Source organism: Ceratosolen solmsi, unplaced genomic scaffold (genome assembly GCF_000503995.2).
Source record: "Ceratosolen solmsi marchali unplaced genomic scaffold, CerSol_1.0 scaffold6, whole genome shotgun sequence".
NCBI classification, from domain to species: domain Eukaryota; kingdom Metazoa; phylum Arthropoda; class Insecta; order Hymenoptera; family Agaonidae; genus Ceratosolen; species Ceratosolen solmsi.
This window is the reverse complement of record NW_011948414.1, coordinates 1484162-1503537: the sequence shown is the minus strand read 5'-3', so window position 1 is coordinate 1503537 and position 19376 is coordinate 1484162. Positions and strand designations below refer to the sequence as shown.

The window sequence follows — 19376 nt, the reverse complement described above, 5'->3', positions numbered from 1 at the left end:
TTTCTTCTCATGAACAAAGATTTTTTTTCTTTTATTTCAACTACAGCACTGCATTTAAAAAAACTTAAACTAAATTACTTACTAATGGCCTATGGAAAAGTAAATTATCAAATTATTAATTTCAGACAATTAAACGTCAAATTTTATATAAATACAATACATTGTTACAAATAAGTTATTTCCATTAAAAATAATGTCTTAACTCAATATTTGCTTTACTCGCATTTGTAAAATGCTGAATATTTTTAATAATATAATAAAATATAAAGCGTAATATAATGTAATCCATTGTGGTATAATTTATATTGCACTACAATAATTATCAAAGAAAATTTTTCTTTATATAGCTGCATAAATTGTTGCCCGTTATTTATAATAAAAAATTTATTCAAATAAATCGAAACATAATTATTTTAATGATAGTAACATTTTAAAATCTATTATTGATTTTATGTAGATTAATAAATGTGTAATAAAAGGCACAAGTTAGAATACTATTTCTTTGTACGTCCTGGTAGAATCAAATGTTTTTTCTTTCAATTATTATTTTATTATTTTGTATGTAATTATTTTAACTTGGATTATTTTGGAATTGTATTTTAAAAAATATCATGACAATCGAATATAAATTCTGTTAGAGTCCTTTGATAGAGATTTACTTGAAAACATATTATATACTCAGGCTGATGCGTGAAATGTTTGTAATCACTGAGAAATGAATATGCTTAACTGCGTTAAGTTTTAATAATTTAATAATAGATTAACTATGTAATAATAGATAACACATTTTATAAAAATTATTGTACAACATATTATCGAAACACAAATATGAAATAATATACCTTATTAATCAATTATTAAAGCTCTATATTAAAAGATTATATATCTATTAGAAGCTATATCAATGATGTTAAAAAAAAATATAACATTTTATAATAGATATTATTAAAAAATATTTAATAAACATGGTTTTTAAATAGAAAATAAGTTTTAAATGATTATGCATTTAGTAAAAATACGAGAAAATAAAATATCAAAATGAAGTCCTAAGTTATTTAAAAATAATAAAATAAAGTGCAATTAAAATCAATTCATTAGATATATAGAAATTACAATACTTATACTAAAAATAATTAAATGTAAAATACAATTTAATCAATGAAATTGAAAATATCTTTAATATAATTGGAAAATATTACAAAAATTGTCATGGAATCTTCAAGCATAAAAATTTTACTATAATGTAAGTGGTACACTATAAGATAAAGATGTATAAAACTATGAAATGAAATTTTAAAGTACAAAATACTTTATAATATAGTATGATTCTATAATGCTATAACATAATATTTACCAATACTCTAAAGGTGACAAATTCTATTTTGTAAAGATTTTTACTAATAGTTATTGAATTAAGTTTATAAAGGATCTTTTAATATAAAAAAAAAAAAAAAAAAAAAAAAAAAAAAAAAAGAAAACCTGATTCATGTATGAGATATTTCGTAAGAAAAAACGATTAAAACATATCTTTGCGATTAAATAAATGAGTAACGATAAAAATATAATTGATACAATACTTGAAGAAGATTACTTCAAATAAAATATATATTTGAAAACCGAGATATAATAAATAAATTGATTTTATATAATATATCGATAAACAATTAAAATGTTAGTAGCTTTATCAAATTTAATGGTTAAAATTTATAAAAATGGTATTAGAGACCTGGCTTTAACAGAATTAAAAAATTTAATGTATTCGAAAAAATGTACTTGTAAAAACTACTTGTAAAAATGTTTATAATACGATAGAAAAATGAAAGTAGAGCTTATAAGCAATTACGCTTATAAGCTATCATGAGATAACATAACTTTTTACGAAATCTAATATAGTAGGTATAATTGAATCACGTAGATTAAAATGGGTTAGTCATGCAGTGCTAAAATAGAATATAAAAGAGTAGTATACAAAATTTTAGTAGGGAAAATGAAAAATAAATGAGCCTTAGATGAAGGCAATTAAGATGAAAAAATGTTGATAATTTAAAAATAATAATAAAATAATCATAAATTAAAAGCATTAGGACATACTTCGGTTTAGTAAAACAAAACAAGTCTTCATTTCATACCATTTGGATGATTTACCTTAATCACCTGAATTGTTAAATAAGAGAATGATAATAAAAAAAAACATAAAAAAAAATAATAATAATAATTTCCGAATAAAGTTTTGAAAAATAAGTGAAAATCGCCCAATTATATGTTAACGCGTCTTTTTCAAGTATCCAAATCAAATAGTTCATACAGTCACGTGACAATCTGCATTTCAAAGATTGAAAAAAATTAAGTCTAGAAAACTCCGGTCCTATATGAATTTCGTCTCCATGTAATCATCATTATTCCTTTAAAAAGCTGAAATCATGAGAATGAGGCTCGTTCTTAATCGTCCTTCCACTTATCTTTCTCTTAAATTAAATAAGCTGAGCTAACGGGAAATAATGTGGGATTTATTTAATTTTAATGAAAATTTGCGAAAACTCGCAATGTGGATTCACTCACCGCTCGGTCCAAGACAATTGAGGACTACACCTAGGAGAAATAATATTCGGGGACCTCGCCACCCTTGCTGTTGATGACTGCAGTCCCAGCATCCTTGATGCGCCAATAAGGACGCAGTCGGCGCCTCGAGAACCATTTTTCCCCATGCGCAGGACGCCGACTTCCTCCTCCTCTTTTTACTGGGCCGTTTCAATCTTCCGGACTCCCACGTGATTTAGAGGTATGCTGAAATATAAAGTTCTCTTCAACTTTTTTCTTCCAGATCGGCGATGTTATCAAAGCAATGAAACGAGGCAGACAATGAAATTTGTTGAATTGGACTTGGCTGGACGAAAGACGATTAAGGTCAAGTTGGAAGGAGAGGTTACTCAAGCTTACTAATAGTAGCCTTGCAGATAATATTTATTGGTGCAGTTGGGCTGCGGTCACCAGTAACTACTAATAATTAGTAATTAGTTTGGAAAGTAGGGATTGGATGTTATTTCGAAATAGTTTCAAATATTATTGTTAGTAGTTCGTTGAATGAGTGTTGAATTTTTGTGGCTTTGCGGCAGCGATCAAATAATTATTGTATTTCAATAGTAATTTGTTATATTTTTATTATGCTATTGCATTGTACAACGAACAATTATTATTCCATTATTTTACATACTTATGGATAATAAGAAAAGATTCATTGCGATATCTGTTTATGTAAGCAATCAAGAACTTCGATGAAGTAAGAGCCTCGGTAAAATAAATTCCTCCACCTAAATGATTTTAATTAAATATTGCTTAGCAAAGTATACAGAATTATTCGCTATGATAAATATAATTAATATAATAAAGAATAAATTTAATTGTATCAATTAATAAAATATCAATAACTCTCTTGACATTTAGTGGCAGGAGATATATATTTTAGCAACTATAAAACTAAAACAGAGATATAAAGTATTAATAACCCTTTATAATAAAATTTTTACTTCATATTTTTTATCGAATGCAATTTCTTTATAGCACGGACTTCAAGAATGACTAATGGTTAAAGTTATTTTCTATATAAACATTATATAATTATTTTTTAATACTAATGGACAATAAATGTCAAAGATTTTAGAAGATTATAAAATTCTAATGAAATTGTGGATAAATTATTTTTTATTTATTGGAATGAAAAATAAATGTTTCTTACATGACTAAGATAAATTCACTTTATATTATTTACGATGAAATTATATATATCTATATATATGAGTAGTTGTGTGTGAGTGTGTGTATAATTGAAAATATCAATCATTCATTTATTAAATTTATTAAATAATGTTAATTATAAAATAATGGTAAATTAAAATTAAAAATTATTTATTTAAAATTTTTTAAATTATCTCATAATTTTTGCTTTAGCGATGTTTGTACTTTGATATATTGGTCTATGCTATAGTTATACTTACAAAATTTAATCGCGTAAAAGGATTTATTATGTATGAATTTTTATTGAATTTTAATAGCAATTTATATTGTAGAGAAATTTAATAGGTTCAATTGCTTTTCAACTTTAAACTTCTATATGAAAGAACTTTTTTAATTTTCACGAATAACTCAGCATTCCATTTGAACAGTGTTAATTTGGACAATTTTCAGCAGCATTTGCAAAGCTAATTTCATTAAGTCTGATTATGACTATGATTTTTGCTTCACATATTATAAACTAAATGAAAAATATGTCTTTATAAAAAAAAATTAAGTATAATACCAGTTAATTTATTCAGTTGATGAAAAATTCAATATCAATATTGGAATTTTCATTATGATAATTATTGAAAAGATAAAAGTGGTAAATGTGTATTTTATATAATTGTAGTATTATCACAACAAAATTTTATAAATATTGCCAGGTATCAACGTTATATATGTTGTGTAAATTTTGTTTAAAAATTTAAAAAATATTAAAAAATAAAACAACATAAAAAATTTTTAAAAAGTTTAAAAAATAAGTAATGTAAAGTCAGCATATAATTTAATTGATTTATTGGTTTTGGCTTTAATACTCCAAATAAAAATAAAATCAACAGATCATCCAAATTATCAAAAAATAAAATTTTTCTATATAAAGTATATATCATACTGAGTTTCTAAAGTTATCGAATAACTGAAAAATGTAACATTTATGTGTCCAAATAAAGAATTTTGTTTTGTATTATAAGAGTGAAAAGCTTGTTTGAAAGAATAATATTTACAGAATATAATATTTAATATCTTCGCACTTATAGTAAAAGTTTATTTCATTAATCATTAGACATATTCAGCATTTATTGATTGATTACTAACGGCAATATAGGATTAACTATTATTGAATTACGTTAAATATAGAAAATATTAAATGGCCAAAATTTTTTTTTCTGTCTAACATAGCTTAGAAAATTGCTATTCTACCAGCTTGAAAAATTTATCTCATAATTATTTCACATTATGCTTAAACAAATTATATTATTAGTAATACGTGTTATATCATTATAAATAAAAATTTAGTTTTAATAATAGAAATAATTCAATTTGAAGACTACTTAAAATTATTATAATTGTAATCAAATTTGGTAAGCAAATTTAAGATGTTAAAGAGCGAATGTATTTCTTTATTAACATCTAGCATTACACAATTTCTTTTAGAGTATTATTAGAGTATATAATTATTTTAACAAATAAGACAGCATAAACGTATAGGATAAATATATACGATGACAGATGATTAGTAGATTTATGATGATAGTTTGATATTAAATATGAATCAATTGTCGCACTATGTAATACAAGTTGTACGTGCAATATTTTCTTCTTTTTATTTAAAACTTAAATTCAATTTATGGTTATATATGAACCACACTACTTTAATCAATGATATAATAAAGCGATAATAACTAAACAAAAGAATGATATGTTTATTAGATATTCAAATAAAAATAATATTATTATGAAATTTGAGAATTATAGCTTTTTCAAATAAATTTATGAAATTGTGTAGTAATTTTTCATAATAACATGACATTAATAATACAGTTGTAATTTTAATTAACGATTAATTCTAAACGTCTTTTTTTTTAATCTTACATAATTTGGATAGTAATAATACAAATATAGATATAATATATATATATATATATATATATATATATATATTCTTATTATTATTGATTTTTCTATGACTTAGCATTTATACGCTAATAATCGTGATTTTCAAATAGATGCATTTATTATCTACTAACTTCGTTCATTAAAAATCATCAAATTTCAAGTTAATATTTAATCTTCTATATGAAGATTAAATATCACGCTGCGATATAAATTTGAATTTTACAAACTTTGTCATAAATTTAATGCTTCTATTATGCATTATATTATGCAAATAATGAAAATATGGAAAATAAAAAAAATTTTCACATTCAAAATGAGTATATATATATATACATATATATATATTTAAAAAATTCAAAATTACAACTATAGTCGAAAATCTAAATAAAATTTTTAAATTTTCAAAGCTTGTGTCAATTGTAATAAGTAATCGAACTCTAAATAGGCAAATTAAATGTATATATATATATATATATATATATATATATATATATAAAAATAAAAAATATTTTCACATTCAAAATGAGTATATATATATATACATATATATATATTTAAAAAATTCAAAATTACAACTATAGTCGAAAATCTAAATAAAATTTTTAAATTTTCAAAGCTTGTGTCAATTGTAATAAGTAATCGAACTCTAAATAGGCAAATTAAATATATATATATATATATATATATATATATATATATATACGTTGTGGAAATTTGTTCATAAATATATCTATACATATATATATATTTAAAAAAAAAATAAATATATATATATATATATATATATATATATATATATAAGAATGTTTCTAATATTTTAATATATATATGGCTAAGCTGTCATTTAGCATTTTATAGTTACTTTATAGCTAAACAAGATTTTTTTAATTAACTCAGAATTCATAAACAGATATTTAAATATGCTACCAAGTATTTGAACTTTACAGATAATTGCTTTTCGAAAATTCACCTACAATTAATTACAGACGTAACGGAGTACGTAAAATCTGTAGATTTTTAGTAAAGTACTTTTGTAGCTACCGATAAAATGGTAAACCAGTGGTCAAGAGAATCGACGCGTCTTTTCACAAATGATTGAACTTGGTCAAAGGGCGTGAATCCGGCAATAAGCGCATCAAAGGTTCCCATTTGAGCCCTCGTCAGGAGCATCTCCCAGGCAGGCAATGCTGTCCGTTAGCGACAACCGCAACCTCCCCTACTTTCATCCTGTAGTGCGCGTCCTCGCAGTTTAGATTGCGCAACGCGTACCGACCGATATATCTCTGGAGCTTTACATCGATACCGGGGATGCTTTCTCTGCCTCCCTTAGCATACTGAACGAGCGGCAAAGAATAGACGATGAGGGCTGGAATAAACGTGCCGCGGACGATGCACCCTAAAAGAGAATGTGTGGTTGGAATGCGAAGAAGAAAGGACAAGTGACGGGCTGTGACGAAGAGACGACAATGGCATTGACGACTTGGGCATACCTATGATGCAAGCAGACGTTATGAATATCTCACAATATACAATGCTTGGTCCTCGTGAATTATGAGGCTCTATTCGCGTGTGAGATCATTGTTTCATTTAGTTACTTTTTTTTTTTTTTTTTTTTAATGAAATATCTTTATGGATAGTTAAGCTTTTTTTCAAAACACTCATATAATGCACATATATTTAATTACAGTAAATACTTCAAATATAAATTGAAAAATTTAAATATAAATAAAATAAATTTACTCGATATCAATAATGTGCGTTGTGTCTGTCTATACATCTCTTAAATAAGTTAGGTTTTTTTCTTTTTTTTTTTTTAAATATCTATGTAAATGAGATATTTTTAATAATTATTATCAAGTGTAATTGATAGTCATAATAGTAATATAGAATAATTAGTGAAATGCCATGCTTATTTCCAAGTAATTTTATATTAAGGTAACAATTTTATCAAATGTGCGTACAAATATTTAGTAAATATATTATATTATGTAGATTATTGAAGTATAAGAGAAATTCATTTTACATTTACAAGTTGATAACAATATACATATTTTTTGTTTAAATAATAATGAACCAGTATAAAAGATAACGTATAATATAAATTTTATCAGAGGAACGAAATACTTTGACGCATCATTTATCTACACCGTAACTACATGTAACTACGTGAATATTTATACACTGATGCATGGATTCTTCTGAATTTGTAATTATCACACTTTGATTATACTTATTCAAAATATTAATACGAAAATTATATATAGGAAATATATTTCTTTTATAAATTTAAGGAATAATAGTTTGACGCATTAACTCTGTATTATTTGACAGTAATTGTATGTATAAGTTTTATGTTATAATTTTTATTATTTTTATACGTAATATACCATCGGTATAATAATAAATAATATTCAAATAAATAAAAATAATTAAAGCATAAATATTTTACATTGGAAATGACAAAAAAAACCGAAACCTTTTTAAATAAAGAAATATATATTGAATTTCGATTCCAATCAATCAGCAAATTATATAAAAATATATTTATTAAATTAAACGAATAAGCAAAAAATTTTATGACCTTCGAAACTTGATGAAAATGTACGCTTACGTATCACTACACTGAATTTGTACTACGGTGTGCACCCATGTATGCAAAGAAACTCGGCAAACTTTTGCTTTTGCTACAAACTTTATGTGCATATATAAAACGAGCGAACGTGTAGTATCTTAAATACATTAGATTTTAGAGAAAAAAAAAACTGAGATTGAAAATGAAATGGAACATGTGTCATAAAGATTTTAAGGCTTACATTGATTGTATGAATAAAACACTGTAAACACTTTAAATATTTTTTAGAAACTTTGCATTTAATACTGAAAAAATCAACTACGCGTCTTAAATTATCAATAAAATATTTTTTTGTTATTTAATAATAAAATAGTAGAATTTGTAATAATTTTATTAATATATCATGAATATTATACTTTATACCTACAAGATATTATATTATGAAAATAGTATTCTTCTAAAGAAAGAATTTCTATATAAAAGAGAAAAAAAAAATGTGAATTATTCGTACAATCACTATAACTCATTTATCAGTTCTTCGTAGTAAGTCATATTATAATGTCGACTTAAAACTTTTTAATAAATTTAACGGCATATGAGTGTCTAACCTACGTGAATCTTTTAATGTTAACCAAAAGTTGACCGCTCAGCTGTATCGAGGATGTCCGTTAAGCAAAAGCGTATTGGTAATCCAAAGGCCAAAAGATAATTGCAAATGCTGAAACTCCATATGATTTGACAACGATGAAACTAGATGAAAATTATGGTATTTCCTCCCCCTTGTAATCCCAACATCTCACATCTATATTTGCCCTTAGAATTTCAGTCAGTCATGTAATTGGGCACAAACTCCATGTCATCTCCATGCCCACCTATGCAAATATTTAATCTTAAAGAGCCCCTTACAAAGCATGATGTCTAGAAACTGAAATTAACTTAGTATTGTAATGACGAATGGATACTACAATGGCCTAAACTAGAAAATATATAATATTCAATTATATTCCTATTTTCAAGCTGTAGCACTTTAACGGTAAAAACTAAATACTAAAATCTGATTTTACCAGCACTATCAGATACACAGAAAGTACGAAAATATTAAACAATATGCTAATAATTTTAAAACTTTTTTATACATAGTATTTAATGAAGCCGTCCAAGTGTACAATATACATGTGTGTATATATCAATTTTTTTTTTTTAAACCAAATTTATTCATATTTACATATATAACTAACTATATATTCATTTATTTATAGAAATGAAGTTCTGCAACATAAAATTGCTTAAAATATTCTTATGTTCAACCGCACAAATTTTTGTCCGTCTTTACACAATATTCTTTTTACGTTTGAATAAAAAATCAAAAAAGTTTATACACTCCATTACATCTAGTATCTCTGCATACAAAATGTGAAGATTCAGTAAAAACTGACAGAAATTAATCAAATCCGAGAAATGTTGTAATTTTAGTATAAATAATGTAATTGGAATGATGTGTAATACAATAGAATAATACAATAATAGAATATTAAAATTATAATATTATTTTTGTAATATTAAAATATTTAAATTTTTCTGAAATGTCAACATATTTTCTATATAAAAATTATGGTTTATAATATATTAAAACAATGAATTCTTAAAATATTCTTTAAATCTATTTATATATTGAATAACAAATTTTTCAGATATGTGTATATAAAGATATTTATATATGTGAATATAAATAAATATCTCTGACATTTCGATAATGATTTACGTTTGTCAAATAAGATTGGTATAATAATTGTTTACTTTACGGGAAAATTTGTTTACTGGTCAATTCGTTATCATTTTATATATTAAACATTTCAATGAACATATTTCTATTCAATGCTCTTAAACTCGTACAAATGAAAGATTATTGTATACATAATGCCGAAAACGAAATTACTTAATAAATAAAAAAAATTGATATTGTAAGTGTATTCTAAAGTCAATAATAAATATTTAATTTATATTTTTTGTTTAATACTGTGTAAATGCACACTAAAATTGATGTAATTATATTATTATAATTTATGTATATTTTATTGTATCTTACTTTCTTCATTAATTTTTTATTTACAAAAGAATAAATTTCATCGAAGATATCTAACTGAGCATGTTTTCATTCAAACGAAAGTTCAATCGTGTTTAAATCCGATTCTGTCCGCATTTCACTTTTTATTATCCACATTATATTTCTATCCTATTCGATGCATTTATGTTTATCTATTTATTTACATAAATTCATCTTATTTTACTTTTGTATTTAAATTATTTCTCAGTCAAATGTCATATTCATTTGATTTTTTTTTCTTTTTTTTTTTTTTCATAAAAGCGCGCATCGACGTTCCTTGGAACTCGGGGATATTCTTATTTTTCTAGTCAATAGTATTATTTCTTTGTAGTCATAATGCAGTAATGCTGAGTATTTCTAACAGTTTCAGTCTTGGAAGGTACGGAACATGACACTACTATTTTGAGTATTTGCTCATTCTATATGTGTTTAATTAACATTGTAACTCATGTCATTACTATGGACTAGAATGAATACTAATTAATTTCAGTGTATAATTATTTAGTGTATACGTTAATTTGCGAATAATCATTTCACTGTTTAAATCTTCTCGTTATTATAAATATTATTAATCTTTAATCTTTAATTAATAATCTTTCTTATTAATGTGACTAAATTATATAACTAAAAATTCCAAACCTCTTGGTACATTCTACTTAATATACCACTAAGATAAAAGGATAGAATGAAATTGAACATTTATAATTCTATGTATATACGCCGCTGCTGAAATTTTTTTTTTAATATATAAGCAGCCACAGTTTGTACAACTGGATATTCACAATGATATACAGAAGTTCCATATAAAAGAAATCATTATTATCAATTAATTGGTTTCATAATTTTGGAATAAACTATACACTTTTAATTATTATAGTTTATATATATATATATATATATATATATATATATATATATATATATATATAGAGAAAGAGAGAGAGAGAGAGAGAAATATGTAAATACTCATCAATTTTTTACGAAGGTGATACTTTGCTGGCTATATTGTGAATTACGGGCTACTACTTCAACAGCAGACACTTAAAATAGTGAACTGCCAGTTTCTTAAGGATGCATTCCAATGAATCTTGAAATTCTTCCTTTATAGTAATACTATCAAGATTCCAAGCCCTTTCGTTGATCATCTATCTTAAGGAACTCTTTAGAACATTCTTCAAATATCTTAGTTTCGTTTCTTTTTGTCCAATTTCATGAAGAATCTTGACATTTTTTTTTGCCATTTATTTTTTTTTCCATCATTTTCATTTGTTCTTGTATTCGTGAATAGTTTTGAATATTCGAAAAACACTGTAAATTGCTTTCATTTATTGGCGTTATCCTTGAAATATTCTTAAGATCAAAACTTTATCTTTCAAGACTTCAAGCTATTTGCATCATAATCATAAACAAATAAATGTTTACAAGTATTAAGAATTTTAGCAGCTATTTCATATTCTTTTTATGCAGGAAAAATTAGAACATGTATGAATTTATAGTCAATAAATCAAAATTCAAAAAGTTTAACTCGTATAATTCATTATTAATGACGATTACCAGATAAAAATAAAAATAAATATAAAAATAATATAGTAAATAAATATAAAAACGATCGTACACAAATTATTATAACTTTATCATACTATATTTCAATTATAATTAATTGAATTAATTATAATTAAAAATAACTTAATTCCCATCATAATTACAGAATATTTTAATTGCACAAAATTTTAAATAATATCATAGAAATCCATAAGTGCGAGTAACTATTAGTGATTTAGTTTTTAATTCTCTTCTTAATTCAGATATATAATATACAAAAGTTATATATAAACTTTTGTATAATAATAATCGTATGAACTTTATAACATTTGAATACATGTAAAAAATACTATAAATACATTTTGATATAAACAATATTTAGTTTTTGTTTGCTTACAGCACGTAAATTTGCTCTCACATTTGCCTATATATTTATCATAAATTTTCCATTGGTTAAATCAGTTATCTCTCGTATAATTTACGATCTTTTAAGCACTAAAATATTTACAAATCTCATAAGGCAATCTGAGATAAGAAATACGACGCATAAGAAAATTTGCAAAATAAAAACCCTATTGATAAAATGAATAGAAAATTTAATAAATTGTTTGTAATGTAAGTTGACATATAGCAAACTATAAATCCAATATTTTGAATATTAGTTATTTTAAACTCACGAAAAATAGAATATTTTATATATCATCTCCGTACTAACAACAAATTCGAATTATTTGAAATTGTAATTTTCCTTTGATATATTTTCTACATTTTAATCTAAGATATCATAACTCTGAACTTCTATCTATCTCATACATTGTTTTATTTTCATTTTTTCTTAAAAATTCTTAGTAACTTCCATTTAATATGCAAAATCGCCAGAGGCTTGTTAAATACATTCGTAACAAGAGATTAATCACAGAATTGCGTTACAATGATTTTTCGAAAATCAAGCAACTCGTTCAACTCTCTTAAGCTCGGCCTCGGTACTTTATCTATAAGCGTAATCTTAAGGAGCATTGCACACGCCAAATACACGCTAAGTATGTACAGTAGTATAATACGTATGAAAATGGGATTTTCCGCTATTTCTAAAACGAATGGTCTTTCCCATTAGGCTTTCGTCCAGATGCTATATGTTTGTGAACGATGCGGAAAAGCGAACCGGTGCTTATATAATTTAATACAAACATATTGCGCATTAGTCACCTGGCTCACTACAAAGAATTACAAACAATGATAAGTAGCTACTTTTATCTCATTCCTTTTATTTTATTTCAACGAAACCAACCCCCGTACTTGAACTCAATATTAAAAATTAAAATTTCATTGTAATATATTCTTATTCACAAACAAATTTATTCAATGCTTTAAAAAAAAAAAAAAGAAGAAGAAGATAAGATAGGAAAAGGTTATCGATCTTCTTATACAGCAAAATATATATACAATATAATACATAAAATATAAATAAAGCGATTTTAGCGTAAAATTTTTTTTAAATAATAATGTGCTTTCTATATAGAAATAGGTCTAATTGTAAATAAAGAGAACAAATAAGATCATTACCATTAAAGAACAGAGAAAGTAATTGTTACATTGATATGAATAAAAAAATCATATTAATATATCATATAACATGAATAATCTTTACTTCATATGAAAGTAGCGGCGACAAATATATCTCATATATAAGTATCAGGCGAATGTAGCAATAAATGAATTTTACATGACTCCGTATTCTATCAGCCTCTACTGTTCAATACTACTGGCACGGTATTCTGACTTTCTTATACACTTTAAAGTAATCTATGAGTAATTTATGAACTTCCAAAGTATTGAAAAACTGAGCTTCAAAGTATCACCGGATGCTAGTATTTTTTTTTTTTTTTTGTGTAGGTAACCATACAAATAGGATCAGTGGCTCAGCTTTTTCAATTTGGAAAATTTAGGTCAACGAGCATCCAGAATAAATCGGATGCAAGTAACACGTGATTTCTGGTGTTTTAACGTTTCATTTCACGAATTCACAAAATTTTTTAGGTTACGCTAAATCAAAATTTACTTTAATACTCATCTGTATATGTACAATACACAGAAATGTATTGGAACGGCAATAATTTTGTAAAGAGGTATTAATACTGTCCGAAAAAATTTAATAAAAATATTTTCAATATAAGATGTATTTTTTAGAGCTAAATTCTAGCTCTAGTCTTACAATTTATTTAAATTTTAATAATAAGTGCAGTTTTTTTAAACATTATATTTGTAATAATCCAAAGTCATTTATTTAATAAATATTAATTCTCTAAAAATGTTAGAAAGATAAAAATGAATAATTAATACATTAAAATGTGGTAGCTATTTTTGTGAGACGATAATTTTCCAATGTTATATGAATTATGTAGAATTTTCATTACTTAAATATATTTAATACCTATATATATATATATATATATTATGAATTTTCCAGTTTTTTATTCAATTTAATTCAGAATAAGAACAGTTTTTATTATTTCAAAAGTATTTTTTAAGTATTATTAAAAATTATCATTATTATATATTATTTAAGTATTATTTAAAAAACAACAGTTATCATTATATAATTCAATTATTTTTAATGCTAGAGTTTTCTAAATATTACATTAAAAATATCGTTAATTTATTTACCCAACTAATTAAGATGAAGTATTTTTTAATTCAAAACTTCAAATAATCATCCGTTTTTAAGATATTTAACGTGTCATTACAAGTTACAATATTCTTTAAGATAAATTCTTAAAGTAAGCTAAACGTTAAATTCAATTTATATAATATACGATAAAAAAATTATCGTTCCTATAATTTTCATTCATTAATAAATTTAGAAAAAAATATTGTGGCCTCAGAAGAAAAAAATCTAATACAGTTATATAAACATCGTCGTTATTAGTCCATAACTAAGAGTAAATTTTAATAAAAAAATTTAGTTACTTGGTTCACTATTTTTAATTGTATAAAATATATTCTGCCATTATATTATAATTTATCCGCACGCTATTAAATATTTTTTCAAAAGTACGATAACATTAAATTTGAGATTCCCGACAAATTTACAACTGTAAGATACATCAAATGTATTTTAATTTTATTTTGATACTCTAATAAAAACTTCCATACTTTTCATATTAATTGAATAGTAATTGAAAGCGGTGAATAGCATTCCTCGCGAGAAATTAGTCGAGTACATATAAAATGAATTGCTTCTTTTTCTACTCATATGTAATAATTCAAGTTTCTTCATTCCATTATTTAATACTAAAACTAATAATTTTACTCGTAAGTTGATTAACTATATTTATAAATTAAATTTCAATAATTTCTATTTATAAAATTAAACATTAATTAAAGATTTAAAAACGGAGATGTATAAGTAAAATATATAGACGTTTGATAAACTTGCATTATATCAATCTGTTTTAATAAATTAATTGTATTTCAATCATTGAGTTTTCAGTAAAAATCTTCTTAAAAGACTTGTTTAAAGCTTTGTTAAGCCTAAAAATCAATTTTTCAAGTAGTTTCAAAAAAATTTTATGTTCACGATAATAATTAACATAATAGAACAATAAATCATCGATCTTTATTATTCATTTCATTAATGTTACTAGTTAATCGTTATGCTAAAAGCACTAAATAAACTTCGTTAAAATTATCTACACATTGATTAATCTATACGTTCAACTTTTCCACATCATTCATCATTTATATTGATATATTTACGAATGATCGATAGCATCTCGATTGCAATTTTTTCAAGAGAAATATTTTATTTTTCATTATGACAAAATAAAATGCTATCGGTGTATCACGACTTTAGCCGAAGTTGCGATCGTCCCACTGGGATAGATGGACAGATTTTTGTTTGTGTGCGGTCACAGCATCTAGAAGCCAATTCCATCACTTCAAGAATCGTGCATAACTTCCTAGATAATTCACGCAGCATATATCGTTCCTTGAATCTTTTAGTTTTCCATACAACGGAAAAATTACCGGTTTAACCTATATGCAAGTTAAAGGAGACCCTTTACCTACGAAAATACTAGTTTTATCTATATTTATCTTAGATGTACACTGAGAGATTTATAGGTAAATTAAGCATGAATAGCAAAATGAATGGTATGAAGCGGAAGAAATTTCTGACATAAGAGACATTGCTGTTAAATGTTGATGATGACTTGTAAATAAAACTCGAACGATTATACTATTTAAATTTATATTTAGATACTTTATCGATGAGAATGTTAATGAATAGTTAATACGGACAAATACGATCATTTGAAAGGCAAATGAAAATATTATAATATATTTGTTTCTTTAATTTCTATACTATATAATAAATACGCTATTAGTAAATGCAAGAGAGTTATAATTTTCATTAATAACTAAAACAATATCCTAAGACTTATTAAATAATTTATTTAAATTATATAAAGTATATTTTCGTATCAAGTGATATTTAAGGATAATGAGAAATAATTGATGAGAAATTGACTATATAAAGGAGGTAATCAAATATACCCATAATTATTAATATCGAGTATTACATCAAAAATCCAAAATTTGATTTCGAACTATGAAAGAAAATCAAATTATTTACACTCAAATTAAGATATTTTTATTAAGAAATAAGTTAAGAAATAAATAAATATTGTTACAAAAGAAGACATACTAAAAAACGATTTTTAAATTTATTTATAATCATACACATAAAATTCAATTCAATAATTCCTTTCAATCTACTATTAAATGTTATTCCGTAAATATCTTTAATTCGATTCAATATTATAAAATTTAATATAAAAATATGATTTCAATGACCGTTAGTATTTATTTAGGAACAGCATAAATATTATATTGATGAAAATTAACAATATAACGTCATAAATTTATACTTTTATCAATATTTTGAATATATTTATTTCAAAGTTTAAAGTAAAAAAAAGTAATAATTACGTAGTAATGTTAATTACGATATATTTTTGGAAAATCTTTGTATAGGTATTTTTTTTTAACCAATTCACCATGGAATCGACTAAATAAAATGAATTTTTTTAAGTAGCACTAACATTGTCAAAATAAATTTCTATATTAAATAGTAAAGCATAAAATAAAATATAAAGAAAATACAGAAAATTATATTACTCTTATTTATTAGGAATAGTAAACATTATTGAAAAAGTCGAATTTTGATAAAAATGATAACGTAAAGGGCATCAAAATTACAAGTTTATTCAATAGTAAATTTGAATAAAAATACTTATGTGAAACTATTTTTGACATTATTCGATACTAATGAAAAATTATTTATATAAAACTATATATTATTACGAAGATATTTTTCTGATCTTAAAATATATCTTATGTGTAAAATATTTATAAATAAGCATAAACGATTAGAATGAACATCATAAGTTTCTTGAACGTTATTCATGGTTAATTCAAAATAAAATATAAATGACAATTCAGAATTTTTTGGTTACATTATAATAATTACAATATTACTATTCAGCAGAAACAAAATTTACAAAATGCCTTATTTTAAAATTAAATGTAAAAAGATTTTACTGACTGTTAAGATGAATGCAGATCGTGCTTTCCTTCGATCACCTGCAAATGTATGTCATATTTCGTATGTTTCACAAATACGTACTTTAAAGAAATATTTGAAAACTAAATTTTCGTATGTTTTATAAATAGTTAGGAATGTAGAAGAAATCTATCTTAATTTATACGAAGTTTAATATAATTATATCTTATATAAGTGTATGTAATATACAATTTTATAATCATTTTTAATTGGTCAATCATTTATAAATTATTGATATTGCAAATAAGTTTAGTCATATATTACTATCATTTATAACACATATTTTTACAATAAAATAAATTTCATACTCAACATCATTTATTTCCATTATAATATTATAGAAAATGCGACCGAATTGAATCAGTTATAAGTATATACTTTTATATATTTCAATAATTTTCATTGTACTTTTAATTTAAAATATTATAAGTAGATTTGAAATTTCAAACCGAACAATAAATATATTTTGACAATTAATGCTTTTATTGGAAATAGTTTGTATATTATTATATATAATTTTACTAAATCTGTTATTTGCATTAGTGATAAATTGATGGTATAAAAGTATGATAATTATAAAAGAAAATATAAAAATATGATTTTAGTATTTTATAAATAAATACAGAAGTTTTAAGTATTTGTTTTATCTTTTTCTATCATTTGTGTTGCATTAGATTACAACTTTCACTCCATTATAATACACTTTGAATGTAAAAATTCCTATATGCTATGCTCTCAATTTATAATCGATGGAAATACAACATAAAATATAATTTATTAATTATGAATAATATCATTAAGTAAATATATAAATAATATGAGGCTATTTTTTGTAATTAAATTATATTTTTGAATAAAAAAATTAAATAATGATATTATGAATTAATGATTTTTCATAATTATAGAATAACACGATGCTAATTAAATAATATATATACAATGTCAATTAATAATATATTTAACATTTCTCTCATATTGTATGTATAATTATAGTATACGAATATAAAAGTATAAGGAAAATGGTTACAATATAGAAAAGCATAAATTTATTACATATTCAATTTGGTGCAATTTTCTAAAATATTACACGCTAAATAAAGGGCGGTGCAAAATAAAATTATAAATTCCAATTTTTATTAGTATTCGTGTTACGTAGTCCGTAATTCATGTGCGTAGATTATTTAAGTTACATTAAACTTTATAAGGTTTAAAAAAATTTATTTATAAAATTGATAATTGCTCAATTTCTTGACATACTTTTCTGCACTTTATCAATTCATTATACAATAATACAGAATTTATTGCGTTTTAGTAGTTAGATATTCTTAACTTTTTACGATATGGCAAAACAAATGAAAATATTGACTGTACAAGCCCAATCACATTATTTCTCCAAGATATTACGCAATTATTTGTACCAGATGGATTCTGTTATCGTGAAAAATTTGAATCGCGACAATAAACTTTCACATTTTACTGGAATATGTGATTCCTTTACGTACACCTGTCGGAGAATGAAGGGAAGGAATAAGAATCAGGACGTGTCGTTGGTAAGCTGTCCCGAACACTTCTTGAAACGCTTTCGTTTCGATTCGAAGTAAAAAGAAATATGAAATATTTTTTGTAGCTTTTCTTTTCCTTATTTAGAGTCAGTGATAATATAATACATATATTAATCAATAATATATGATTCCTAACAAAAAATCCTAAGGAAAATTATACTTTTTAAGTGGTTGATTAATTTAATTCATACAATTATTTTTTTCATGTTTCTGCAATACAGTTTTGTGATACTATCAATATATTGTATCATTTTCACAGTTTATTACATCTTATAAGTATCTGAATTTAATAGAATGCCAAGT

At 23.7% G+C, this 19376-nt stretch overlaps 1 protein-coding gene across 1 annotated transcript in view; it reads right to left on the bottom strand.

Moving 5' to 3' along the window:
• LOC105368346 (defective proboscis extension response 13) overlaps nucleotides 1–2695 on the bottom strand; it is a 118503-nt gene extending 115808 nt beyond the window's left edge. Inside the window, exon 1 of the mRNA XM_011507349.1 lies at nucleotides 2560–2695. Within this exon, the coding sequence (XP_011505651.1) occupies nucleotides 2560–2695 (136 nt within the window). The remainder of the gene's footprint in view (nucleotides 1–2559) is intronic.
• Between the last annotated feature and the right edge of the window lie 16681 nt (nucleotides 2696–19376).